General features: G+C 40.5%; 2 protein-coding genes across 6 annotated transcripts in view; one reads left to right on the top strand and one right to left on the bottom strand.

The window, feature by feature from the left end:
- Positions 1-5,216: 5,216 nt before the first annotated feature.
- The window catches only part of LOC144660408 (uncharacterized), a 63,331-nt gene continuing 40,558 nt past the window's right edge, over positions 5,217-27,989 (bottom strand). For 2 of the 5 annotated variants that reach the window (XM_078521022.1, XM_078521026.1), the window contains 25 exons: positions 27,465-27,518; positions 27,280-27,333; positions 27,112-27,165; positions 26,857-26,910; positions 26,399-26,452; positions 26,248-26,301; positions 26,074-26,127; positions 25,879-25,986; positions 25,565-25,618; positions 25,016-25,069; positions 23,138-23,191; positions 22,863-22,916; positions 22,500-22,553; positions 19,474-19,509; positions 19,311-19,328; positions 19,092-19,109; positions 18,406-18,441; positions 18,276-18,293; positions 17,361-17,441; positions 16,837-16,878; positions 16,170-16,305; positions 15,894-15,997; positions 15,547-15,621; positions 12,807-13,028; positions 5,217-5,481 (listed from right to left, as the gene is read on the bottom strand). In XM_078521022.1, coding sequence (XP_078377148.1) covers positions 5,335-5,481; positions 12,807-13,028; positions 15,547-15,621; positions 15,894-15,997; positions 16,170-16,305; positions 16,837-16,878; positions 17,361-17,441; positions 18,276-18,293; positions 18,406-18,441; positions 19,092-19,109; positions 19,311-19,328; positions 19,474-19,509; positions 22,500-22,553; positions 22,863-22,916; positions 23,138-23,191; positions 25,016-25,069; positions 25,565-25,618; positions 25,879-25,986; positions 26,074-26,127; positions 26,248-26,301; positions 26,399-26,452; positions 26,857-26,910; positions 27,112-27,165; positions 27,280-27,333; positions 27,465-27,518 — 1,689 coding nt within the window. In that variant the 3' untranslated portion in view covers positions 5,217-5,334. Of the gene's footprint in view, positions 5,482-12,806; positions 13,029-15,546; positions 15,622-15,893; positions 15,998-16,169; positions 16,306-16,836; positions 16,879-17,360; positions 17,442-18,275; positions 18,294-18,405; positions 18,442-19,091; positions 19,110-19,310; positions 19,329-19,455; positions 19,510-22,499; positions 22,554-22,862; positions 22,917-23,137; positions 23,192-25,015; positions 25,070-25,564; positions 25,619-25,878; positions 25,987-26,073; positions 26,128-26,247; positions 26,302-26,398; positions 26,453-26,856; positions 26,911-27,111; positions 27,166-27,279; positions 27,334-27,464; positions 27,519-27,989 lie in introns of those variants that run through there. The other 3 variants (XM_078521023.1, XM_078521024.1, XR_013572087.1) reach the window with 3 other exon arrangements.
- Positions 5,843-11,356, top strand: LOC144660409 (uncharacterized). The gene is made up of 2 exons (XM_078521027.1): positions 5,843-7,245; positions 7,525-11,356. The coding sequence occupies exons 1-2, from the start codon at positions 6,086-6,088 to the stop codon at positions 11,024-11,026; spliced, it is 4,662 nt and encodes a 1,553-aa protein (XP_078377153.1). The 5' UTR covers positions 5,843-6,085; the 3' UTR covers positions 11,027-11,356.

Raw genomic sequence — 27,989 nt, 5'->3', positions numbered from 1 at the left:
TTGCTAACCCTTACCCTTAGCATAACCCAAGCTTTTTTGGCAAAATTTCAAATTGGACTCTTTGTCACGAAACTTGGCTCAATAATAGAGTTTGGCTAGTGAAATCGTATTCCATTTAAATTTTTGAAATTCATTGACACCTTCCTAGGTGTTAGCGCTTTTAAATGTTGATAACCCTAATTGCCACGCCCTTTTTTGAAAAATTTTAAATTTAGCCGCTTGCCACCAAACATGGCACGATGATAAAGTTTTATTAGGACAATCGAAGGCCGTTTAAATTTTCCCAAATTATCAACATTTTCCTTGGTTAAGCGCACTTCGAAGTTGCTACCCTTAATCTCTACCATAAGCCTAATTTTTTAGCCAAAATTTCAAAAATCAACCGTTTGTCTCCAAATTAGGCGCGATCTGAGAGTTTTGCAAGCGCAGTCGGATGACGGTTGAATTTTCGAAATTAATCGAGATTTTGTTAGGTTTAGCGACCCTCGAAGTTGCTAACCCCAAACCTCGGAAAAGGTGGGAAACTCATTATACTGTCACACGCGTGGTAGTGCTTGTCTCTTAAAAACCCTGCAATCATCATGTAAAACAACTTATTAAACAGCCTTGCGTCTAGTTCTCGCGAGATCCCACGCGTGTTCATTGATAGGTAACATGGCCCAAATATCACACATTTTTGTCCACCAAATCAGTGTTTCTGGTTAATTAAAAAAGAAAACCTGTTTGAATATCGCGCGCAAAATCGTGCAAGATTCCATCTAAACAGGACATTTTTATTTTACATAGGCTTGATATCAACCATACGTGTCACTATCTCATGTCTCCAAGGATGTCCATGAAAGAAATCAAGGGTTCAAAGATCACAATCTTTCTCTTCTATGTCGTCAATTGCTTGAATAAAGAAGGAAAATTCATTATACTGTCACACGCGTGGTGTTGCGATTCTCTTTAAAACCCAGCAATCATCGTGTAAAACAACCCATTAACCAACCTCGCTTGTCATTCTCGCGAGATCCCACGCGTGTTCATTCATAGGTAACAAGGCCCAAATGTCCCTCTTTTTTCTCTACCTAAACATTTTTTGTCAATTGAATAAAGAAAGTTAAATTGGATATCGCGCGCGAAATCGCGCGAGTCTCCCTCGAATCAAGAATCGTTTGACGTCCCGCGCGTATCCTCACAAGTTCCCGTGTGAGTACAAGTTTAAAATCTTCCACGATGAAAGATGTGTTAGTTGACGATATTTTCGCGTGCCTCCACGCGAGTTTTACGTTCTGTAGTCCTTCTTGAATAAAACGACTTTTAAGCTTGAAAAATGCCACGTTAGTTTCTTTTGATGTCGCGCGCGTATCCGTGCGTGCTTCCGCGTGAGTACAAGTTCTAAATCTTCCACGATGGAAGATGTGTTAGTTGACGATATTGTTGCGTGTCTCCACGCACGCTATCCGTCCTGTTGTCCCTCTTGAATGAAACGACTTTTGAACTTGAAAAATGCCACGTAAGTTTCATTTCACGTCGCGCGCGTATCCTCGCGTGTTCTCGCGTGAGTACAAGCTTAAAATCTTCCACGATGAAAGATGTGTTAGGTGACGATATTCTCGCGTGTTTCCACGTGCGCTTTTCTTACTGTAGTTCTTCTTGAATAAAACGACTTTTAAACTTGAAGAATGCCTAGGCTTGAGGTTAGGGTTAGTAACTTCAAAGGTCCGGCCTTACAGGAAAATCCCCATTAATTTCAAAAATGTTATCCTCATGGGAATACACGTTTCAAACGCTATGATCGGCCTCATTGGTTTGAAACGTGTAATCCCATGAGGATAAAATTTTCAAAAGTAATGGGGATTTTCTAGTGTGGCCGGACCTTTAAAGTTACTAACTCTAACCCCTAGCGTAACCCTAGCCGTTTTTTTTAAAAAAAAATTAAACGGTAACCGTTTTTCGGCAATTGCTTCACGATGAGAGAGCAAGTTCATTGGAAATCAATGTCGTTTATTTTGTTTAAATCCATCGAGATCTTCTTGGGTTAAGCGCATTTAGAAAGTGCTAACCCCAACGACCACTGTAACCCTAGCCGTTTTTTTTTTAAAAAATTGAAACAGTAACTTTTTTTCGCCAATTGCTACACGATGAGAGAGCTCGTTCATTGGAAATCAATGCCGTATATTTTATTTAAATCCACCGAGATCATCTTGGGTTAAGCTTATTTAGATAGTGCTAACCTCAACGACCACTGTAACCCTAGCCGTTTTTTAAAAAAATATACACAGTAACCGTTGTTCGCCAATTGTTTCACTATAAGAGAGCTCGTTCATTGGAAATCAATGCCGTTTTTTTGTCCAAATCAAACGAGATCTTCTTGGGTTAAGCGCATTTATAATGGCCAGGGTTAGGTTTAGCATCTTTGAGGGGGGCGCCTCGAGGAAGACGCGCACGAATTTCAAAAATTTCAACTGCATTACATTGCGCTTCTAATTCTCTGCCATCCTGGGTTGTTTGGCTGCAAACGGATGATTTTGAAATTTTGCTCAAAAAAGCTAGGGTTATGGGTAGGGTTAGGGTTAGCATCTTTGAGGGGGCGCGCCTCGTGGAAGACGCGCACGAATTTAAAAAATTTCAACTGCATTACATTGCGCTTCTAATTCTCTGTCATCCTGGGTTGTTTGGCTGCAAACGGATGATTTTGAAATTTTGCTCAAAAAAGCTAGGGTTATGGGTAGGGTTAGGGTTAGCATCTTTGAGGGGGCGCGCCTCGAGGAAGACGCGCACGAATTTCAAAAATTTTAACTGCATTACATTGCGCTTCTAATTCTCTGCCATTCTGGGTTGTTTGGCTGCAAACGGATGATTTTGAAATTTTGCTAAAAAAAGCTAGGGTTATGGGCAGGGATAGGGTTAGCGTCTTTGAGGGGGCGCGGCACTTAGGGTACAGTAAGTCTAGCTTTTTTTGTCAAAATTTCAACGTCAACCGTTTGTCACCAAAGTGAGGCCCAACATAACGTTTGAAACGTGTATTCCCATGAGGATAAAAATTTTCAAATAAATGGGGATTTTCCTGTGTGGTGGGGCCTTTGAAGTTACTAACCCTAACCCCTAGCGTAACCCTAGCTTTTTTGCCAAAATTTCAACGTCAACCGTTTGTCACCAAAGTGAGGCCCAACATAACGTTTGAAATGTGTATTCCCATGAGGATAAAAATTTTCAAAATTAATGGGGATTTTCCTGTGTGGTCGGTCCTTTGAAGTTACTAACCCTAACCCCTAGCGTAACCCTAGCTTTTTTGTAAAAATTTCAACGTCAACCGTTTAACACCAAAGTGAGGCCCAACATAACGTTTAAAAGCTGTATTCCCATGAGGATAAAAATTTTCAAAATTAATGGGGATTTTCCTGTGTGGTCGGTCCTTTGAAGTTACTAACCCTAACCCCTAGCGTAACCCTAGCTTTTTTGTAAAAATTTCAACGTCAACCGTTTGTCACCAAAGTGAGGCCCAACATAACGTTTGAAACGTGTATTCCCATGAGGATAAAATTTTTAAATTAATAGGAATTTTCCTGTGTGGCCGGGCCTTTGAATTACTAACCTAACCCCTCGCGTAATCCTAGCTTTTTTTGCTAAAATTTCAACGTCAACCGTTTGTCACCAAAGTGAGGCGCAACATAACGTTTGAAACGTGTATTCCCATGAGGATAAAATTTTCAAATTAATATGGGTTTTTCCTGTGTGGCCGGGCCTTTGAATTACTAACCTAACCCCTTGCGTAACCCAACAATCCTAGACAAAAGTCATGGGACACAAACAATTCGACGAAAAATTGGCATTGTATTGACCTCCTTCTCCCCTTCCCCAATTCAATGTTGGTTTCTATCCATCCTACCGTGGCACAATATCTCAACATTGTTTTGGGGGAAAAGGAGCTCGGAAAATTAAATTGTTGCGCAATTTTCATTGTGGCGCTTTTCAATTTTTCCGGACCCAACGGAAAAATCAACACAAAACTGTACTTTCAGAACTTGGGGAATGGATATGAGAAGCTGCATGCCAAGTTTCATCACTTTATTTCGAAGCAAAGGCCGTCAAACCCGACCAGAAGAACGACTCAAACCAAAAAAAAATCGGGTTCGTTTTACGCAGTTTTCGATGAGGGACATGTCAATTTTGAAGAACCCCACGGCAAGATGGACACAAACCATACTTTCAGAACTTAGAGAATGGATAATTGAAGTTGCATGCCAATTTTCATGACTTTATCTCTAGGTAAAGGCCGTCAAACCCGACCAAAAGTACGACAAAGTACTCACACCTACTCAAACAAAAACAATCGGGTTCGTTTTACGCAGTTTTTGATGAGGAACACGTCAATTTTGAAGAACCCCACGGCAAGGAGGACACAAAACTATACTTTCAGAACATAGAGAATGGATATGAGAAGCCGCAGACCAAGTTACATCACTTTATCTTGACGCAAAGGCCGTCAAACCCGACCAGAAGTACATTTAGCTAGTCGCACCTACTCAAACAAAATCGGGTTCGTTTTACGCTGATTTTGATGTGGGACATTTTAATTTTGTCGAACCCCACGGAATGATTGACACAAAACACACATCAAAATGTCCCACGCTCAAGTGAGCCAAGAAGCCAGGATTTTGCCTAAGTGCTTACGCTATGGATACACACTTACTCCAGGTCGAGTTTGCCGGCCTTTCAGCCAAGATAAACTAATGAAACTCGGCATGCTGCTGGTCATAGACATCTGCTAAGTGTTGCACTATTTGTTGTTTTTTTTTTTGTCTTTCCCGGTGGTGAGCGCAGATCAAAATGTCCCACTTCCAAGTATGCAAACAAGACAAGATTTTGACCGAGTGCGTACACTACGGGTACACACTTACTTCTGGTCGAGTTTTCCGGCCTTTCAGCCAAGATAACCTGATGAAACTCGGCATGCGGCTGGTCATAGACATCTGCTAAGTGTTGCATTATTTGGTTTTTTCTTGTGTTCCCAAGTAGTGCGCCAAGATCAAAATGTCCCACGCTAAAGTGGGCCAAGAAGCCGGGATTTTGCCTAAGTGCGTACACTATGGGTATACACTTACTTCTGGTCGAGTTTGACGGCCTTTCAGCTAAGATAAACTGATGAAACTTGGCATGCGGCTGGTCATAGACATTTGCACCGTTTTTCTTATACGAGTTTGTAAAACTACAGCGAAATAACACAGAAACTGATCTGCACTTTATTATATTCTGCACAATGCGCAACGTACAACAGTCAAATCTGACTTCGTTAAGTTACTGTCCAAGATTAAAGCGTCTTTTATTAGCTTAAATTGTATTACATCGTCAGGAGAAACATACGGGGCCAATTTCTAACCCAAACTCTTCTCCAGTGTCTCCAATGTCGTAAACGGCCACATCGTGGATTGGAAGTCTGTGTGTTTTAGAGGTGTTCATTTCTAAGATCGTTTTACGCCATGTACCATCTTTAATCTAAAATTTAAAAAAAAAATAGGTGTAAAGGCGATGATGCAAGGAAACAACTGCAACATAACACAAATATTACACCTGCAAAACTTGCCCGGTAAATAACACTTTTCAAGGTCGTAGGGTCGGGAAAGTAATCATTAGCTACCATTAATCCGACGTGCTTTTCGACTATTTTGCTTGTTTACAAGTAAAATTAGAAGTATTTTGGACAATGAATTCCCTCTCTTACCGAATTTTTCGAATTTTTGTAAACCCGCAAGGAACGATGTTGATTTCTCAAGCGCCAGCAGGCAGTGCCTGCGGCATTAGTATTGTTGTATGCGCGCGCATGTTTTCGCGCCACATGTTCTGTATGTGTAATATGTCAGCCATCTTGGTTGCATTAAAAACTGCTGTTGAAGTTCTTTCGTTGTGACGTGCGTTCTTGTCTCTTAAACATTGGCGTGGTGGCAGCGACGATTAATCCACGTCCTCAAGAGCCTGAGTGTCGTCTCGCTGGTCCAAGCAACAACGAGTCTACCTATCCTATGGTCGAGTGAACTCTGAACAGCCGTCTCATCGTAAGGAAAGTATAACTTCACTGTTCCTTACTGTTACTGTGTTAAACATGCATTCAAATAGAGCCCCGAAACAGTGGTCCCTAACAAAGAATGAAAGTATCACATCATTTGAAGCCTGGCGCCAGAATCTTCAGTATTCCCTGTCTTTAGACGCTAATTTCGCCCCGTTTTTAGCAGACAATTTTACATGGCAGAAAAAGTCGTCCACTGCCCCCAATAGAGGGCTCACTACCGATGGGGAAGACGTCCCATTAACTCGCCGACGTACCGCCGCACAGAAGAACGTACACCTTGAACTCATGTTAGGTCAGATAGCAAATTTTTGCCCCGTTATTTCACGCAATACCATTGTGAAGAATACCACTTCAGTCAAGTCCATTTGGCAAGCAATAAGGTCCCACTTTGGCTTTCAGTCCACGGGTGCTCATTTTCTAGATTTCTCTAACATTAAACTCGAAGTTGATGAACGCCCTGAAGACTTGTTTCAACGGTTAATGTCCTTCACTGAAGATAATTTGCTTGTTGCAAATGGCAACATAACCCACCATGGGGAAGTCATTACTGTTGATGAGGAACTGTCACCCACACTTGAGAATTTCGTGGTTTTAACCTGGCTAAGACTCATTCATAACGATCTACCTGCCCTTGTCAAGCAGCGCTACGGAACTGAGTTAAGATCAAGAACACTTGCTTCCTTAAAACCTGAAATCTCGCAGGCGCTAGACTCTCTTCTCGATGAGATTCGCTCCAACGCCGACACCAAAGTTCTCCGAACCACTGCTTCACGGTTCAGGCAGCCACCTCCTCGCCCCTCCGTTAAGTCTTCTGCACAACCATGGCCTCCGAGGCGACCGAGATCCTGTCCTTTATGTAAACAAGCTGGTCGCAACGACCAGCACTTCTTAAGTGCATGCTCATATTTACCTCCAGAGGACCGTACTTACCTTTCTCGTTCTCGCCTTACCTCTACCCTTGACGACGAGGAACCTGACTACTCAGACTATGTGCCCTCAGCCTTCCCCGACGAGGACGACCCCCCTCCACACACTACAGCTCGTACAGTTTCACGCCGTGTCAGCACTAAACAGTCACCCCACTTTAAGGCTTTTTACAAACAGCATCCACTCCGACTGACCCTAGACACAGGTGCAGAGACTAGTATGATCAAGTCATCCGTGGCCCGTTCAATTGGTGCAACCATTGTAAAGTCTTCCCAGCAAGCTTTACAAGCCGACGGCATGACTCCCTTAGCTGTAGCCGGAGAAACTCACCTCATCTTATCCCGAGCAGACAAACAACTCGGTCTTGACGCCCTCGTTGTTGACGACTTAGACGTAGACGTCCTGGCTGGCACACCCTTCCTTATTGCTAACGACATCACCGTCCGTCCCGCTTTGTGCCAAGTACGTATTCAGGACTCTGAGGTCATACATTATGACCCCGATAGTGATTCAACTGGCTCTCATGCTGTGCGACGTGCACAAAGTTACGTCCTACGCGCTTCCTCCTCCGCAACCGTTGTTTGGCCTGGTGAATACTTGGAACTGGACGTCCCTTCCGACCTAGGTGACGATTGCGTACTAGCACTTCAACCGCGCACAGACACCCCAATATCGAAACACACCAAACCCACCTGCATTTGGCCTGAACCTCAAGTTGTAGAAGCTGTCGGATCCAAAATCCGCTTAACCAACACTTCCAACGAGCCGAAAGCCATAGGTCGCCACGAGCACCTCTGCGAGATTCTACCCACAGCAGAAACACCGTCACCGACCCCCAACCCAGCATCCTCCACTAAGTCAATTCCAGTGAAGCCACACAGTCTACCTCCCTTCTCGTCTTCCGTGTCCTTAGACCCCGACAAATTGCTGCCAGATGAAACCCGTCTCAAGTTTCAACAGCTGCTGCAGTCATACGACAGAGTCTTCAACCCCGACATAGCCGGTTACAATGGTGCTGCTGGTCCCATCCAAGCAACTGTGAATATAGGCCCCGTACACCCTTCACAACGGGAAGGCCGCGTACCTCAGTACTCTCGCAACCAACTGGTAGAACTCCAAGCTAAGTTTGACGAGCTGGAACAGGCCCAGGTCTTCCGTCGCCCCGAGGATCTGGGCATAACCGTTGAGTATCTTAATCCTTCATTTCTTGTAAAAAAGCCTTCAGGTGGTCACCGACTCGTGACCGCATTTGCCGACGTAGCACGCTACAGTAAACCGCAGCCATCTCTAATGCCAGACGTCGACACAACCCTGCGCACTATCACACCATGGCGCTACATGATCCAAACTGATCTCACCCGAGCATTCTACCAGATACCTCTCTCCCAGTCTTCTCTAAAGTACTGTGGTGTAGCCACCCCCTTCCGTGGAATCCGTGTATACACAAGATCAGCAATGGGGATGCCTGGCTCCGAGACCGCACTCGAGGAAATGATGTGTCGTGTTCTGGGTGACTTAATTCAAGAAGGCTGCGTGGCTAAACTCGCAGACGACCTTTACTGTGGCGGCGATACACCCGAAACCCTCTTGACCAACTCGAGACGGGTGCTGGAGGCGCTTGATCGTTGTAACCTCCGTTTGTCCCCTACGAAGACTGTCATCTGTCCAAAGTCTACCACCATCCTTGGCTGGATCTGGTCTCAAGGCCGTCTATCAGCCAGCCCTCATCGTATTGCCGTCTTGCAATCATGCCCTCCTCCCCAAAGTGTGAAAGGCCTACGTTCCTTCATTGGAGCCTATAAAGTCCTCAGTCGCGTACTCCCAAACTGCTCGGACATAGTGGACCCCCTCGAGAGCACCCTCACGGGCCTCCAGTCTAACGACAAGCTGCTTTGGGATGAGAATCTCACCTTCAGGTTCAAGCGTGCCCAGGAGTATCTGTCCAAACACAAATCCATAGTCCTACCACGTCCTTCTGACACTCTTTGGATAGTCACCGATGGCTCAGTCACCAAGAGAGGCCTTGGTGCTACATTGTATGTTACCCGTGAAAGTCATCTTTCCCTTGCTGGCTTCTACAGCGCCAAGTTGCGGAAACACCAAGTCACCTGGCTCCCCTGCGAGGTCGAAGCATTATCTATTGCTGCTGCTGTCAAGCACTTCGCTCCATTCATCATTCAGTCGCAACAGCCTACGACTGTATTAACTGACAGCAAACCGTGCGTTCAAGCAATTGAAAAGTTATGTCGCGGTGAATTCTCGGCCAGCCCCCGAGTAACTTCCTTCCTCACGACTGTAAGCCGTTACCAAGTCAGTCTTCAACATTTGGCTGGTAAGGCCAACCTTCCGTCTGACTTCACCAGTCGCAATGCCCCCGACTGCAGTGAGCCTAAATGCCAAATTTGCACCTTCGTCCACGAAATGGAAGACTCAGTCGTGCGTAGCGTTTCGATTCAGGACATTCTCGACAAGAAGTCCAACCTCCCGTTCACCACAAGGTCAGCATGGCTACAGATCCAGAACGACTGCCCCGACCTCCGAAGGGTGCATGCCCACCTCAAACAAGGCACTCGCCCGTCAAAGAAGATCACCAATATTCGCGACGTTAAGCGGTATCTCAGCTGCACCTCCATTGCTCGTGACGGAGTCCTCGTAGTCAAACACTCCAAGCCATTCGTTCCTGTTTCCGAAGCAATTGTTGTGCCCCGTTCTGTACTGGATGGTCTTCTAACTGCCCTCCACATCAAACTAAACCATCCTTCCCGCCATCAGCTCCAAATGGTGTTCCAACGACAGTTCTTTGCCCTCGACATGAGCGACGCCATTTCCTGCGTTACATCTGCCTGCCACACGTGCGCTTCACTCCAGTCGTTTCCGAGCACCTTGGTATCCCAATCCTCTGATGACCCTCCCGAAGTGATAGGAATCTCCTTTGCCGCTGACGTAATCAAGCGCCACCGTCAGTTCATCCTTGTTCTTAGAGAATGCTCCACGTCACTTACTGCATCTTGCTTGATACCGGACGAAAAGCATGACACTCTACGCGATGCCCTCACAAAACTAATCGTCGGTTTACACCCTCTTGATGGTCCTAGAGCTGTTATACGTGTTGATCCTGCTCCTGGTTTTTCATCCCTGAGCAACAACGACTCGCTCGAACATTTAAACGTCTCAATCGATGTCGGCCGTATTAAGAATAAGAACCACAACCCTGTCGCCGAGAAGGCAGTCCGCGAACTTGAAGAAGAGCTCCTCCGACAAGAACCAGGTGGAGGACCAGTAGGCGAAGTTGGCCTCGCTCTGGCTACCGCACGTCTTAACTCCCGCCTTCGTTTCTCGGGTCTTTCTTCTCTCGAGTTGTGGACCCAACGCAACCAATTCACCCATGAGCAGTTGCCGTTGTCTGATTACCAACTCATACTCGATAGGCACAAACATCGCTCTACTAACCACGCCTATAGCGAGAAGTCCAAGAACCCCCGCGGTCTTGTCGCAAACACGCCACCTCTACAAGTTGGAGATATTGTCTACCTCTTCTCTGATAAGGACAAGTCACGCGCTCGTGATCGCTATGTCGTTGTCTCCATCGACACCCCTTGGTGTTTTGTCAAGAAGTTTCGTGGCTCACAACTCAGAGCCACTTCTTACAAAGTCAAGCTGTCCGAGTGCTATTCCGTTCCCTCTTCCATCATTGTGCCCAGCCTCCCAGGTCCTTCAGCCCCTCCAGACATGGACGTCGAGCCTCCAGTAACTCCTGCGGTGTCCCCAGCCCCGGTACATCCTGTGTTACCTCCCCCTGCACCTCCAGAACTCATCACCATTCCGTCTGACGAGGAACAAGTCCCGTCCTTCACCAGTGATGACACACCACTTGATACCATCAGTCGCTCACCTTCCCCAGTCGCTGTACAAGACGAGTCAAGCACAAGTGTTGCAGTCACAGATCAACCATTGTTGTCTCCTCCCAACTTTCCTGATCACCCAGCTTCAAGACCTCAAAGGCAGCGCAGACCTCCTTCACACTTGCAGGACTATGTTAGATTTTAACCTGCGTGTGGTACCTTTAGATCCACAGTTTAGTTTTAGGTTTACACTTTCACAAGGTACTACTAGAGACTGAGACATTTGGTTAGTCTGTCTTAATTGTCATGCAGTTTTCTTCGTTTAAGTTCATATTTTTATTGCCCATGTATTTCAAGCCTGTGTACAACTACAGTTTGTCAGTTCGCTACCATTTAAAGGTGAGAAGAGGTTGCGCCAGCAGGCAGTGCCTGCGGCATTAGTATTGTTGTATGCGCGCGCATGTTTTCGCGCCACATGTTCTGTATGTGTAATATGTCAGCCATCTTGGTTGCATTAAAAACTGCTGTTGAAGTTCTTTCGTTGTGACGTGCGTTCTTGTCTCTTAAACATTGGCGAAGGGAATATTTCAATTTCTTAAGGGAATGCTTTTCGCTGTGGGTGATAAAAACGTCATCCAAAGGAATGTGTCAGCACTTCCGATCATGAAGTGTTATTTTCACGCGTCGCTCGTCATTTGGTTTTTTGAAAATTAAAGGTAAGTATTTTTCAAAGATCTCTCTCATTCATCGATTGAATCGCGTATTTTTTAAGCATTTGGGCAAGTTATTCCATAACATAGCCCCGCTGTAAGAGAAGCTTCGTTTCAAATAATTGATGCTTGGTTTGGGTAGAGTCAGCTTTCCGTTAGAGTCTCTCAAGTTATAAACAGAGTGACACTGAGAGAGAAGACTTTGAAGTCCATTCATGGTTTTAAACATAATCAGAGCTTTCTGGTTCTTTACGTCGAAGAAGTATCCTCTCCCAGTCGAGAGTAGACAGGAGGTGGTTCAAAGGGTGATTTAGTAATAACTCTGGCTGCACAATACTGTAATGTTTGGAGCTTATCAGAGGGTCTGGATGGGGGGTTATAAATGTCAGTTGTCAGTTAAAATTTTGGCCATTTGTCAGTTGTCAATTAACCCCATCCAGACCCTCTTATCACTCAAGTAACCACTGAAACAGTCCTAGGCAGGGATACAGTAATCAAAATGTGGCATAATAAAAACGTTATAAATTTGAATTGCACTTCCTTTCGATATTAAGGGCCGCATTCGTTTAAGGGCGCCTATAGCTGAAGAGACTTTTTCAAATCGATCTCTTCAACATGTTTACACCAAGAGAGATGAGCATCAATCGTAAGACCCAAAGATTTGTTTTTTTAACTCTATCGATAATTTAGTCCAATTTTGATTTCTACGTTGTCACATTGAACGGATAGTCTTTGCCTTAATCCAATAATCATTAACTCTGTTTTGGCAACATTTAAACTGAGCTTGTTAGCTTTCAGCCAACAGCTAAGGTCATTTAATTCAGGGGCTAAAGCCCCATAAGGGGACCTTTTTAATTTTTCACAACCAAATGTGCCTCCAGGTCATAATGGCCTATACGGGGAGGCTCCGCCCGAAAGGGATACCTTTTCAATGTTTCAGGTATATGACAGGGAAGGGATTTCGGTCATTTAGCTGATTAAAAGGGCCTTCAATTAAAATATTTCGAACAGACACACCTTACGGCTGTATCATATAAATTTTTAAACGCTGCATAAAAATGGCATCAAGACTTCCTGTTTTAGGCATATGTCATGTCTTTTCGGTATATAAAAGGGGTCACTTTTTCAGTAAAGGTACACGGAAGGGGTGCCTTTTCTGTCAAAATGGTATATAAAAGAGTAAGGGGATGGACCTTGGGGCGTAGCCTCCAGTAGCCACCCCGGGTTCAAAACATGTTTTCAAAACTGAACAGCGTTGTGGCAATTATTTGTTACCTTACACTCATCCAGAAGTATTATTGGTTTGTACTTCCTGGTACCTTTGGCATGAATCTCTATACCATTCTCAGCCTTAAGCTTGATGGAATGATTGAAGTTTCCAGAGCCCTGCTTGAACCACGCAGTTGAATTTAAACAGTGATAGGTAATATTCTGTTTAGCGCGGTCACTCAGTAGTTGAAGGAACTTCAGTTGAATGGGATCGCATTCGTAAACAAACTGTTAACAAAAACACATCTGATGACGCTGTTGTTAAATGTTTAGTTTTAAAATCAAAACCACAATCATCATAATCACATGTTAAAACTTAAAAATGATACAATGCGCTTTGTATTAATAAGCAAAAAGATAAAAAAGTAAAGTAGTATAGTACATATTTTACATAGTTTTTAACATTTTTAAATTGTCTTCAAGCTAGTATGGGATTTTGCGAAGATATTCTATTCTATTCTATTCTATTCTATTCTATATCTACATACACAAATTAAGGTGGCTCGTACCAGTTTTCAGGTTTTTGACTGTGCGACGTTTGGAAGAAAATGGCCAAAAAATTAATTAAAGATCGTAACAAAATTTTTGTATAATTAAATTACCCATTGAGTTGTTGATCCAAAATACCAATAATTTCGTCATCAGTGGTTACCATGGCAACGATAGCCAATGATTTTTAGGACCCTTTTTTCAGCTTCCGGTGCTTATATCTTGAAAACTAACTCGATGAACCCCATTTTTTTTCTCGTGATAACTTTTGGCATCTGAAAAAGAAACTGTATAATTATTTTAAAAAAATTCTACGAAGCGGATTTTTTGCAAATGCAAAAAAAGGCAATTTGTAAGTAATTAAAAATTCCTTTCGTAGAATTTTTTTAGATTTTTTCTGGCGTTTCCTTTACATAAAAGGAAAATATTAGGGCAATAAAAAATAGGGGTCATCGGGTTAGTTTTCTTGCTAAAGCCTTCGCGAACTCAATAATTCCCACGCGCGTTTCCGCTCACTTTAAAATTTCGATTTTAAAAGTTTGGTATTTACTCATGCTCAGTTCTGACTACCGCTGATCTTTGCGGGCACATACGCGCGCAACACGCGTGGACCTCCCCTCGTTTTGTCTGCGAAACTTTTTGGCTCAAGATTTCATGTGATTTAGCCAGTTTCAGTTGGCGCCAGTTGTGCCTCTTAGGTCTTACTTTTAAGTATTTCTTTGTCTGAATATTCATGTGTTTGACAGCGAACTCAAATAAGCTGAAACGAAAAAAGTGGAATTGAGTCACGATCTCCGACAAGATCGATCGTAGCACATGCGAATTTGCTTTTGTAACTCGAGCAGTGAGATCCGAAAACATTTTGACTGACGAACATTAAGTTGACTTAAAATGTTCTTGTTGAAACAACTTCAGTTGAACGCGGAATTTTTTCTTAAATTGGAAAAAAGCAACCACTCACTCGGCCGCCATGTTTGTTTTCCTTTTCAAATCTCGCGCGTGACTCGTGGGTATGAAGCGTGACGCGCGTGCTAGTCACCAGACTTCCCACGCAAGAAAAACTGGTACGAGCCACCTTAAAAAACATAGTGATAGAAAAATACTATTCTTGGTTTTCATCTTACGTCATAGAATTTTGAAATCAAAATTCACTTGGCCTGCTTGAATTGAGTTCCAGATGGTTTCTCTGACATCACGGCGGCCATTACTGTGTCCCTCGGAAGGACACAGTTATGGCGTCTCCATACTAAGCTTTATAAATTTGCGTGGAAAGGTTCAGAAAATAACTCGCGAACCGTACACCGCACAAACCCAAAACTTGGAGAAATTGTTTATCTATTTATCATCTATAATATTTGAAATTCATAGCTTCTGTAGTTGAATGGTTTCGAATTTAATTTTTGAATGCGTGACAGTGAAAACCAGCAATATGGCAAAAGAAGACTCAACTGTAAAGCACGCCTTAAACGATACGTCTAGCGTTTGTAAAACCTGTAATGGCTCAACGTGATGGCAATGTTTAAGCACGGTCGAAGCAAATGCCGCCTCCAACATCAGCTGTTATGAACCATCTTTTGATTTCATTGATTGACGATAGATACGCAACACTTCATCCACAATCACACTCACATACACATATATGCAGCGAGCGTTCATGTATTGCTAGAACTAGACACCCTTTTTCCTAAGTACCAGTTTAATAGCAATTTCACTCAGCTATTACTCATTATTTGCAGTCAAATAGCCTCAATGTTAATTGGCAACAGATAAAGGGAAATAAATTTGCAAAGTGAAAAATGCGATAAAGAATTAAACTTAAATACCCAACGCTACTCTGTTCCAACCAGGATATCCTATTAACCATAACACTAAATTGGTCTGCGCATGGGCATTTTTCATTCTGTGTTCTGTATTCCTCGCTTTGGGTTAACCTGGCTATCTGGCTCACGATTTTTCGAAATATTTATCATTACTAAACAAATGCCTGTTATATTAACCACCAAAATAGGCAGTCAATTGAAGTACGCATCAAAACGGCCAACGGATGAATTTTTCAGTTGCTATATCACATTTAGGGACGCCCTTTTCATTATATAATGAACTTATAATGATTTAAATTTGTTAGTGATGGAAAAAGGTTCTCGAAATTTTATTCCACACTGTTATGTGTAATTTTCATTTTTTTTTTTTTTATGTTAAACAAAACCTTCTGTTATTAGCATCATTTTTCGAAACTTATTTATAAAAACGTATGTACCTGTGGGCGATGTTCAAATTCCCTGGCGAACCACTTGTATCCGTCGCGTCCCGAGAACCATTTCTTATTTCCCGTCTGCGTATGAATGGACGATCTTTATTAATGTTTCAGGATTAACAATTTTTGCAAGTGATAAACGAAGGAGTTAACTTGTTGCCCCCATAGATAAAAAATTATTTAGGTTGCTTTTGCATGAACGATGCATTGGTTACGGATGAGTTAAAATGCTAATGTGAGAGGACAGCACTGCTTTTTGTATTGGTTTTAAAAAATACTGTAAACTATTTCAACTCCTTTCCCCGATTGATTCACTTCTTTATTCCATACACTTTTATTGTTAATGTCACCTTGCTTTTGTTGGGATAAATGCAAGAAGAGCTAGAGGTAAAATCACAATAGACTTCTACCGCATCATCGGGTGGCCCTTCATTTGGATCGATCCAGTATTGACCTTTGAAATAAACACGACAACATGTCAGATTTTTATTGATAAAAGTAATCAAACTGATCATTCTACAAGATCCTTCCAGGAAATTATCAAAACAGATAATATCTAAAATTTAAATTAATGCTATTTTGATTTGATTTATCGACAGAAAAAAGTTAAAACAATGTGGTCTCACCGTTGGTAACATTTGGTTCAAGTTGTTTCAGGTCTCGGCAGGTTCTGGCTGGGTGACGCCTGGTACCCAAAAACCGTCTACATGTTTTAAAGGACTGGACTTGAGCGCTTATAACTTCAAACAGTGGATTTGCATCCTAAGAAAATAAACGCAAATCAAAATAAGGCAGTGAATAAACATTTTCATGCGTGCGATAGTGAAATGTGAACCTTTGTCAGAAGCGAATTTGCGAGTCCACAATTGAAAGCCTTTTTGACCAGACATCTTTTTAGAACAAGGTGCTTTATATGCCGCCGATGTAATGAGAGAATCAGGTGCCGATCTATACGTCACCATGAAGTTCACCAATAATTCGCACTATATTATGAAAACTTTAAGTTTGGCTTCAGTTATGTCTAACTAAAGTTTAAACTTTTGTTGTTTTTTTCTAAGATTAAAAAAAATTACGTTAAAGAAACATTTAAACAGTTGAAAGGTTGATTTGGTACCTAGAAGATGTGTTGTTTAATGCATTCAAATTTCAAGGCCTGTATATTTAAAGCAAGACTTAGTTTACTTGCGTGTCGTGCAATTTTAGAGTTGCTATCACAAACACGGTGTGCTCTTCACGGTGGCCTGGATTCTGTGGCCATGGCAACTTATTTTATTTACAATATCAAAAACCTACCATGGGAACATCTCTGGAGTCACTCATCTCTGGGGTTCTCAGCTGTGAACACAAAACAGAACAATGGTTCATTCAACCTCAGTTACATAGCTAGCAAGTTGATAAGCTATGAAAATAGTTATTATAACATGTAAAAACATTTTATACAGGTAGGCCCTAATGAAAAGTCCTCACCCTTTCATACACCATTTTTGACACAAAAGATACCCTTCAAGAACCTTCCTTTCAGTAGATAGATACAGTAGGGATACTGCATCTAATACTTAAATGAATAAACCATTCGATGAGTCTCTTCCAGATATTTTGAAAAGCCCTTTAACAAACTTAATAACAGTTTTTACCACCCTTTTCTATACTCCAATTCTTGAAATCCCTTTCCTTTCGTATCCCTCCAGCCTGAAAATGGCTCCCTTTTCGGCCAGAGCGTTTCCGTATAGTCGCAATATAGGGAATGCCCCCAGAATTTGAAAATGTTGTAACAGGAATATAACGTATGCTCTTTATCTATGTATTAATTTGCTTACCAAAGTACTTCTGTAGAGGGCGGACTTTGTATTGGTTTGAGGCTGAGGATCGTCAAGGAAACCATAACGCTGTTGTGAGATCTAAAAATTCAACGATGTAGTATTACCAAGTTAAACTTTGAGGCATTATTAAACCACGACGCGGTCGATGACGTTAAATAATACAACGATATTATCATTTACTAGTCTCTCAAAATGTTTTTAAAATATTGTGGTAGATGTGCTGAAGGAAGCAAAAAACTTTATCTTGTGGATCTGTCACCAGCCATTTAAAGAAAACTAATTTGCTCAAAGACCATTTCGTCATTGTAATCGGTGTCGTTATCATTACTATTTTTGTTATTCTTGTTGTTATCATTTTTACTAAGTAGCGCCTTTACTGAAGTAGAATACACTGAAAAGAAAAACATTTTTCCAAATTGGGTCGTTTTGTGCAACTAATGTGCTGCTGAAGCTAACAAAACATTTTGTTTTAAAATAATATTGCAAGGCTAAAAGGATTAAAAAAGAAAGGATTAAAACTTTGAAAAAGAAAAAAAAAGGTATATTAAGTTTGCAACTTAAATTAAGTCATCATCGGTGCTCGAAGATAACTTAAGTTAAGTCGAAAACGTTCAGTTTTTTTCCTGTTTTAGATTTTAACTATTTTAGCCTTGTATATATTCATTTGAATCAAACAGCAAATATTATGGCCATTTTGTTTTTAATACACAGGTTTAAAAATTGGTGATAAAAAAGGAAACGTCTCCATTTTACGCAGGAACGTCCAAGTCAGTATCAACCAGCAGTTGTGAACAGTTAGATTAGGTGTGAACAGTAAATTCATCTTTGAAATCTGAAGTAGTTCGAGCTCACCCCTCGTGACAAAACTTATATATTAATAAATAGTGTCTAAAAGGGATGTCACATACTCACCAATCCAGAAATATCGGCCTGTGTAAAAACAAATTACAATTAATGTACGCTGCCAAGATATTCGTAAATAAAAAACGCAAAAGAAAAAACTGCAAACTAAATCACTTCCCATGAACAATCACCTACTCACCGGGCGGCCAGGCGGGCCGGGGGGGCCTGGGGCTCCCTGAATGAAAGGAAAATAAATTTCTTGTAAGGTTGATATAGCCTGGGTAAACTGGGTTAAAATGTCGTAACTTTAGGGTAAACTTCGTCCAAATCAGCGTCATGAATAGCAAGTGAGACCTACGGTTTGAAGATGAACGTTTTACCCAGTAGATAAAACTAACAATTAACGACTCGAAGGCATATGATTGACCTGTGTCGAACATAAAACAAGTCTCACCTACTTGCTTCGAGTTAGAAAACATTGCTTTTGTCGATCCTTTTGACGCAAGCATAAAACGTAAGTGTGATGTTGCTCAAAATTTAAAGGCACTCTGCTTGCGACGTTCGTCATATTATACTTTTGCTTCTTGTTGGGAAAACTCAGGAGTTGGTCTTTTCATGTTGTTTCCAGAAGACAGTAAACAGACAGATGTCCCATGCTATCAGGTTGCGTAGGTTCTGCTATTGTACCGTTACCTACCCTTTTGCTTTATCTGCAAGACTTTCCACACAGCTTGTTATGACAGTCCGTTTTGGGAGATTAAAAAAACTTGTCCACCAGTACAACTGGGGTGTTGATGTCGTGTCATAATAGAGTGAAATGCCAGTGAATCATACTAGTAGAGATCTCTCAGTGAAAAGGGTTAGGAATAGAATATTAGAAATTACCTGAAGGCCGTCTTTTCCCTATTGATTAGAAAAGAAAAAAAAGTGAAAAATAATTAATGGTATCTACGGTGTGTGTGTTAGATGAAAGACGTCAATAGTAGGAAAATTAAGTGAATAGAAATTCCAAACAAAACAGACGAGTATCACGATAAACAAAACGTTTGATCTTGAGAAAACAGTGACATATTTCAACGTTCATTGTTTACTCTAGGGACCTACCTGTTGTCCCGCCTCTCCCTAAAAAGAAAGTTAGAAAATGTTCAGTCTACGATGTGATCATCGTTCCATTGAGATTTGTACTGTACTGAGACAAAATGCATATCACTATTTAACATAACTTGTTAATCTGATTAAATCGGCCTACTTATACAATTTATCTTACCTTGTCTCCAGTGAGTCCAAATGAGCCAAATGGACCCTGAAAGAGTTCCAAAAATATAATATCTACAAACATATAGGATCTCTACTCATAATCATGAAATACGCATAATAACTTGACATAAACGTCACACACTGTTTCGGAAATTTAAATACCTCAATTTTACCTTTTTAAGAAAGCTCAAGCGTTTGAGATCTTAAAAAAGTTAAATTTGGATTTGAGCAAGAGCAATAATCTTAAAGCAATCCTTTAGCAATACAACGAACAAAATCGTTTAATGATCAATGGAGGTTACATCTGGCTGCTTAAAATTATTTTGAGGATAAAGGAACAATTGCTTGATAGCATACTAACAATTTTCACAGAACCCAAAAAACTGAATTCATCGGTAAGCTTCAAAAGTTAGAAATGCGTAAAGTAATAATTGACTCTTTTTTTTTTTTTTTTTTTTTTTTTTTAAATCTTTATTTTCATTTTACATCTTACATACATCGATTGACACTACTGACTACATCACAAACGTTTTACTTCAATACATTACATCACTCTTATGGAAAGATAAAAATATACGACTTATACACACTAAAACAAAAACAAAACAAAAAGATAAATACGATAAAATAAAATAAAAACTAATATAATAACTTAAATTAAATTTTTCCAGCGGTACAGTTGCAATTTTTCAATTCATTAAACATTAAGCAACGGCTTCCACTTCCCTTCATGTATGTTAAGTCTGTTGTTCTTTTTGGCTATTCCTCGTTCAATAGATTCTGTATATCGTAATTTAGCTATAAGATGAGGCAATAATGGTACATTGTTTTTTAAACGATTTTGGTAGATTATCTGTTTTCCAGCAATGATTATATGATTTAAAAGCAGCCAGTGAGGCCTCTTTTGTACAAAACCAAAAATGATGTCGCAATCGTTTAGAAGGTCAATGTTAATCTGTAAAGATTTAACCCAAAGAACAACAGACTTCCAGAAAGCTATAGTAAGTTCACAATTACATAATAGATGCTCGAGGGATTCATCTGAAGTTTTGCAAAAGGTGCAAAGAGGCGAGTCGACTAACCTCATTTTGTACAGTGTTTTGTTGGTAAAAATTATTCGATTAAGTACTTTATATTGAAAAGTTCTTGTTTTGGTGTCGAGGGTGACAATGTGCGGAATCATATAGATCGAATCCCAATCAAAATTGTAAGTAGAAAATAGAGTAGTATATTTGACTCGTGCAGAAGGATAGACCTGAATAGTCTCTATCTGTTTCCAGTACAATTTTGAGGATGTAATTGAGTCAAGGCTCAGAGTTACGTCCTTCAAATTAAGATTAAAATTAAGGACAGTGTTTTGAGAGATAGATGAATCATGAGCTTCATCATTGGTTTTAACGAGTTTCTTCCATGCAGAAGGGAGCGATTTATAAAGACCTATTAGTAGAAGGTAGTCGTTGAGATTTAGTCCATTAAAAGAAATCCAGGGTTTAAGATTTCGTTTTTTGTCAATATGTCTCCAAGGCATATTAGACCGTTAGAAGATATTTTCTTGCAGAATACGGGCTTTCCATCAATGCGAAGGAATTGGTTGTTCCATAATATTTGTTCTAGGACCTGTTCGCGAGTTGAAACAGAAAAGGTTGAGAGTTTGCACCAGACTGTGAAACATTCTTTATAGAAATTTGGAAGATAGCTAGGTAAATCAGCAACGCTAAAATTACAATGCAAAAGAAATTTGCCCCCGTTATCCTTCAGAAAAAAGGACAGGATGTGCTTCCAAGGGGAAGAATAGTCCTGAGAATATTTTTTAAGACACATAATGCGCTGTGTATCGATTAATGATTCAATGTGAGGCATTCTTAAACCACCGTTTTTGTAATCGCTGATAATAGCGAGACGTTTGACTTTATCCGTTCCTTTCCAAATAAATTTATAAATAATGGAGTTAGCCTGTTTTATGATATCTTTAGAGAGGCAGATGAGAGAAGCTCGAAACATAAATTTAGGTATGACGAAGGACTTTACGACCTGGATTTTCCCATATAAGGTGAGGTTCCTCCATTTCCACCCCTTCAAAGTTTTCGATATCGATTTCAATACAGCATCGAAATTTAGTTCTTGGCGTTTGCGCCAGTTGTAAGTAAAAAAGACCCCTAGAATCTTAATCGGTTTATTAACTTTCTCTATATCGATATACGGAGGGTTGTCGTAATTGCTCCCCAACCATAAAGCTTCGGTTTTCTCCGGATTCAGTTTCAGACCTGAGCAGGTTCCAAAGCCGTCTAGAACTTTAGAAAGGCGTTGAAAGGACTTGATTCCTTGTAAGAATGTAGTTAAGTCATCAGCAAAAGCTGCTAATTTTATTTCTTTATTTTCAACCATAATTCCTCTTATATTCTTATCGCATCGAATTTTGATAAGCAATATCTCCAGAGCCACGATAAAAAGATAGGCTGACAGCGGGTCACCTTGTCTAACACCCCTGCGTACTTCAAACATATGTGTCGCAAAGCCGTTGTTGATGACACAGCTTGAGATGTTGGAATAAAGTGTAGAAACCCATTTAATGAAGGACTCACCAAAGTTAAACGATTTCAAGGCTTTAAACAAAAAAGACCAACTTAATGAATCGAAAGCTTTTTCGAAGTCTAAAGCAACCATTAGTCCGGGTAACTGTTTGATTTTCGTGTATTCCATAATATCGTCAATTGTCCGAACGGCATCGAATATAGTTCTTCCTTTGACATAAGCATACTGATCGGGATGTATGATCTCTGGTAAAACTTTTTCTAAGCGCAAGGCGAGTGCTTTCGAGGCAATTTTAACATCAACATTTAAAAGAGAAATGGGTCTCCAATTCTTAATATATCTTCTGTCCCTGTCTTTTTTGTCTATAAGCCTAATGACAGCTTGTTTAATTGACTCTGGGATTGAAACGTTTTATATATTTGTATTTTTTCTTTAGCCCGTTTCACTATTTACACCTTTTCTATTTCACCAACTGGAAACTTGTATCATTCAGCCGTTACTCACGTCATCTCCCTGTGGTCCGGGGGGGCCCTGGGTTCCTCCTATACCATCTGGTCCCTGAAAATGCATTGTGACATAAAGTGGTTTGTAAGACTCATTCAGACCGGACGTTTTTTGGTCTTTCATGCACGACAATGAAGTCTTATGATTCAGAGTCATGTCATGATTTCCAAACAGTTTGCAGATGCCATTTTGGATTTTCTAAATGTTTCTATGTTTCGCCGAGACGGATTCAAAAGTAATCAAAAGTAACAAAAAAGATGCTAAAACGTTTTGGGGAAATGCAAGTTTCATAAACGGTGAATCTTAAATAAATTCACAAAGTGTTTATATAACATATAAAAGAGTTTAACACAAGCATTTCACCTGCTCTCCAGCTTCTCCCATTGGCCCTGGGAGACCGAGTTCACCTAATGGGCCCTGAACACGAGAATAAAATGTCAAAAGTAACACAAAATAAGAGAACTTTAAGATTTGACTTTGACTCGTGAGGTCAGTGAATAGGTAAATATGTAAGCTAAACAACATAGGGGTCAGAATTATGAATAGCTAGGTCAAAATTATTTCATATTAGAAACCAAACAGCATTCGCATAACGTCTGCTGGACAATAGAATCGTATTTCACTTGTCCCTTTTTTACCTGTGGACCGTCAGATCCCACGGGACCTTGTTCACCTCTTTCACCTCTGACACCCTAAAAATATATAGCAAAGTATCGTGTTAGTTTTTAGTTACTACGTGAAGGTTTAATAAACATTAATATATCTCTTCTCATGTGTTTTACAAATCGTTCCAGTTCATAGGAAACATATTAACCCAGGACCCATGTTGATAGCAGTTTTTATAACTGAAATGGTCATCCTGTATAAATATGTTTTAATTATTATTATTATTATTATTATTATTATTATTATTATTATTATTATTATTATTATTACTATTATCAAAGTAAAACAAACAAATTCCGAGTCTTATGGAAAACGAAAATTACGTCCATGGCTTTTTACGATGCTGTTGAGCCTTGGTTTTGATTTAGATGCATATTAAACGGATTGAAACATCATTCTACCAATTGGTGCTTTGCTAGTGTTACGAGATACTTCTTAATTAATTAAATAATTAAAGAAACCACTTTAAAGTACATCCAAACGCATTAAATAATCCAATTTTAACTAGGATGTTTAGGTCTTAACATATCGTTTCAATGATGTATACATTTTAATAAATATTTCAAGTTCGTTTATCTCCCCTCCCCCGTTTTGAGTTTTTTTATGTCTTGCAGTGATGGAAGTATACCTCCCTTTCCAATACCCCTATATACAAGATGTCTGAAAAGTTAAGACAGCAAAAGAGCTCTATTTATTTACATGCTCTCTTTTGTCATGGTAGTTGCCGTAAATTGTTGTCTCGTCAAGAAATATAGTTGTACAATTTTTACTAATAGGTTCAGATTTCACAGTGGCATCGAATAGAATCTGCCTTAGATTCATTCAAAAGTAGTCTCGTTTTTTTAACCGCACCTTATAGTAATAGAAAACATACGTCACGGCCAAGCCTACACAAAGGTCTATCTGGACTACATCGTGGGAGGTAAGCCAATGTTCTAGTCCCATAAAGCAACTAGGACAACTGTAACTTCACGTGAACGGGTCGCTCGTCCATTCAGCGGGTTATTCAAAGCATTTTGCCAAGTGTATTGCTCAAGAGAGACGTGGGGGCCTATCGGGTTGAGCGGTCCTAGTTCATACTCTGTTATGTTTCCGGACATGACACTTTACTCTCACAGTGCCTCTTTCCACCCAGGTGTATAAATGGGTACCGGCGGATTAATGCTGGGGGGTAACCCTACGATGGAGTAGCATCCCATCCAGTGAGGAGTAGAAATACTTCTAGTAGCTCAATGCTAAATAAAGAAACCGGGATAAGTTCAGGCGGTATGGGCCACTTGGCACGGCGCAGACTTAAACTCACCTTGCTCCTCAAAAGCACTCCACGTGTTCCTGGCTCCGAAACCGACCTCTTAATCCAGAGTACAAGGTATTAACCCTAACACTACCCTGCTTACGAGCGTGAGCTTGCTGGGTAATATGCGGCATCCCGAAATTGGATCTCGCGCGAGAGCAACGTTTATAGAGGGAAATGGTTAGGAAGCCCGGCAAACATCAAAGGAACAAACAAAGAGGACAAGATTTATGTTGGAAGGTCCACGACCCTGCACATCGTTTGTTTTGTGCTCATACACTTTGCATGAATTACGTAATCACAATGTTTCTATTGGTTAGTTGCATGTACACAACTTATCACCTATTGTATTTTGTCAGGTTTTGTGCAGGGTCAACCCCTAAAATAGCAAACAAAAACATACAACAAAGAATTTTTCCAGGCTTCCTAACCATTTCCCTCTATAAACTAAGACGAGAGCTCTTCAATATTTTGAGATCTCGGTGTTTCAATTTTTCACTTTTTTGAAGTGTTTCATTTCACCACTGTGCCTTCTCACTACATATTATCACGTGACCTTTTCACCAGCTGGTCCTTGCACTCCAGTATCTCCTTGTTCACCGGGATCTCCCTGTAAAACAAAGCAACTCCGTGTCCTTTCTCTTTCTGTCTGTTCTACAAATATTGTTTGGTTTTTAAAGTTATAATGTAATACACAACAAATATTCGCAAAACAGAGAAGTTGTTTTTTGCGATGAAGTAATGCCACCTCAAGATGGGATATAATCCCCTGTAAATGAGACATTACAGATGTCGTTTAGAGCGGTTTTCACTTGAGTGTCGAAAGTTAATTGCGTTTGCTTTGGTTTTGCATTACTACGCTTAGTGATTGGCTCAAAAATCTCGCGCCGCTTTCTCAGCCAATCAGAACCAATCGTGACTTGCTCGCCCACGTTTTCCCGCGCTTCGTGCCGGTTACATGTTTTTGCTTCGAGTTTTGATTGGTTCACTGGATTGTCTGCGTTCTTTGTGATTGGCCAGAGTAATTACTTTGGTTTTGGTTTTACGACACTCAATTGAAACCTGCTCTATGTTAGGCGTTAATTACTTTTTTCCAAGTACTCACTTTACTTCCTTGTTGCCCAGGCAACCCTGTGTCACCCGTAGGTCCATTAAGGCCCTGAGAAAGAAAAGTGTAAGAAAGTCAGTGTGTATTTTATAAATGAATAGATTTGTCACTTTAACGCGGTCAAGAGACAAGACACTTCTAAGGGCACAATACCATTAACAGTTCACGCAATATAGAAGAAATTTACCATTTACCTTGTTAGCTTACGTAACCAGATGAAAAGTCACACAGCAATGTAGATCACGCAATTACTTATGACACACAATACCCTAGGCTATGCAATACCCTACCAATAACGGGTTTCAACTCACATCTTCTCCATCACGTCCGGCGCCGCCATGATATCCAGGGGGTCCCGTCATCCCTTTCGCTCCTGGGAGACCAGAATCACCTGTTGGGCCGGCTGTCCCAGGAAGACCCTGAAATAAATAACGTTACATGTTATTTATTTGACCATGTAACAGAAAGGCGAGGCAACTAATTACAAAGCTTCGTGGCCATTTTACCTTCTCGCCAGGATTTCCAGGCGCTCCATTGGGTCCTTTCTTTCCCGGGGAGCCCTAGAAAAGAAGTACACGACAACTCATGCATCACAGAAATAAATGCTTGCCAGTTTTTGTTTTTGCCAGCACAAAAATCATCAAAATCTGTATAAAACCACGAATGGTTTTCTTTCTTACTTCATCAGCCTTTTCTCCACGCTCTCCGTTTTTACCGCGTAGTCCATTGCTACCCTAATAAGGCAAGCAAAAACAAAAATGATATTTCGATAAATTCAACAAGTCTTGAACAAAGCAGTTTATCATTGTATGTTTTAAAAATAACTACAACCTTTTTCCCGGGTGGACCATCTTCACCGTCACTTCCTGAGTCTCCTCTTTCTCCCTTTAAAAAAGGATATTTATTTAAGAAATAAATGATTTATGAAGATTTGGTCCTAATCTTTTCTCAGCTTCTGATTTGTGAACTTCCCGTAATCCGGGATATTATTTCATAGGTTCTGACATGAAATTACAATCCACTCAAAATTTGTAACCGAATTTTTGTTTCTCTTCAAGAAGTTTGAAACTCTTAAGATGGCCAGTGTCTTCACTGCATTTTAAAATGTACGACAAAATAGTCAAACTTCTATCGAAATTTATTATTACCTCAGATTCATAAGGAGTTATGAAACGTTTTTGTTCCCAAATCCATATGAAATAATTATATAAGAAACAATTTAAATGTACTGTTTTATGATATATGGCTCTCAAGTGAAAGTATTAAATGATAGACAATATTTTCAGCACCTTTGATCCCTGCCTACCAATCTGTCCAGAGGGTCCACGGCCACCAATCAGTCCCTAAAAGAAGAGGAAACTTTCAACTTAAAATTGGAGTTTTATCTCGCACGTCATTGGTCGAAGATTGTCGACTTTACGCGAGATAAAACGTTCAAATTTTTAAAGTTAGTTAAAGCAAGATATAAAATCTGGAAAGCCTCGATGGTTATTTTTACGATAAGAAAGTAAAAGATTGCAAGGAAAGAAGGAAGGCTAACTCACAATTGGTCCTTTATTACCAGAAGGTCCAGCTAAGCCGGGTGTTCCTACGGGGCCCTGTTGAAGAGATCATGGCAAAATATGATTCTTAACACCGTACCATCAACGATTGTCATATAGACGTTTTGTTTAACAGCGGGTAATATGACAATAATACTTCCCCAATCCTACCTGGTCACCACTTTGTCCTGCCGTACCAGGATTACCAACGGAGCCATCAGAGCCCTAAAATGAAATAGCAATAATGATGTTAAAGCAGATCGAGAAACAAACTGTAACCTTGTAATCTGATGCACGTGTGAAAATCAAGATGACTTGCCGACAGAAAGATTTTTTCATATTTAACAAAAACTTACGGGAAACCCCGGTTGACCTCGAGAGCCTAGAGATCCAACATCGCCGACAGATCCCTGACAAAATAAACAAATAATAAAGAAATTGTTAAGTACTACGCTAGATGGTAATTCATGAAATGAATTGCAATTAATTAATGAAATGATGATTACGCTGTCTTGTGAAACATACTTCTCATCTATACATTTTACAATTTTTTAACAAAATCACCTTGTCTTCCGCCAAGTCGGGCTGCATACAGGCCCCAGGGGGGGTATTCCGGATTGTAAATGACGGGGATGATCGAAGGATTTTTTTGGGTTTGAAATTTTCGATTCCGGGATTTTTTTGGGTTGGAAACTTCGTCAAGTACTTTTTGAGTGACTTGATTTAAATAGGGACTTTTTTTTTGGGGGGGGGGGGGGGTTAAATTAAACTTAAGTGCCTTACTTGGCGCGGCCTTGGCGTATTTCTGCAAATAAAGTACAAAGACTACGAACAAACATGTTTTGCTGTTTTTGGTGTCGCTTTACAATGCATGTGTCAGA

The sequence above is a fragment of the Oculina patagonica genome, chromosome 7, assembly GCF_052425735.1.
Source record: "Oculina patagonica isolate OP01 chromosome 7, crgOcupat, whole genome shotgun sequence".
Lineage (NCBI taxonomy): Eukaryota > Metazoa > Cnidaria > Anthozoa > Scleractinia > Oculinidae > Oculina > Oculina patagonica.
Note: the sequence above shows the minus strand (reverse complement) of the source record. Positions and strands in the feature narration are given on the sequence as shown.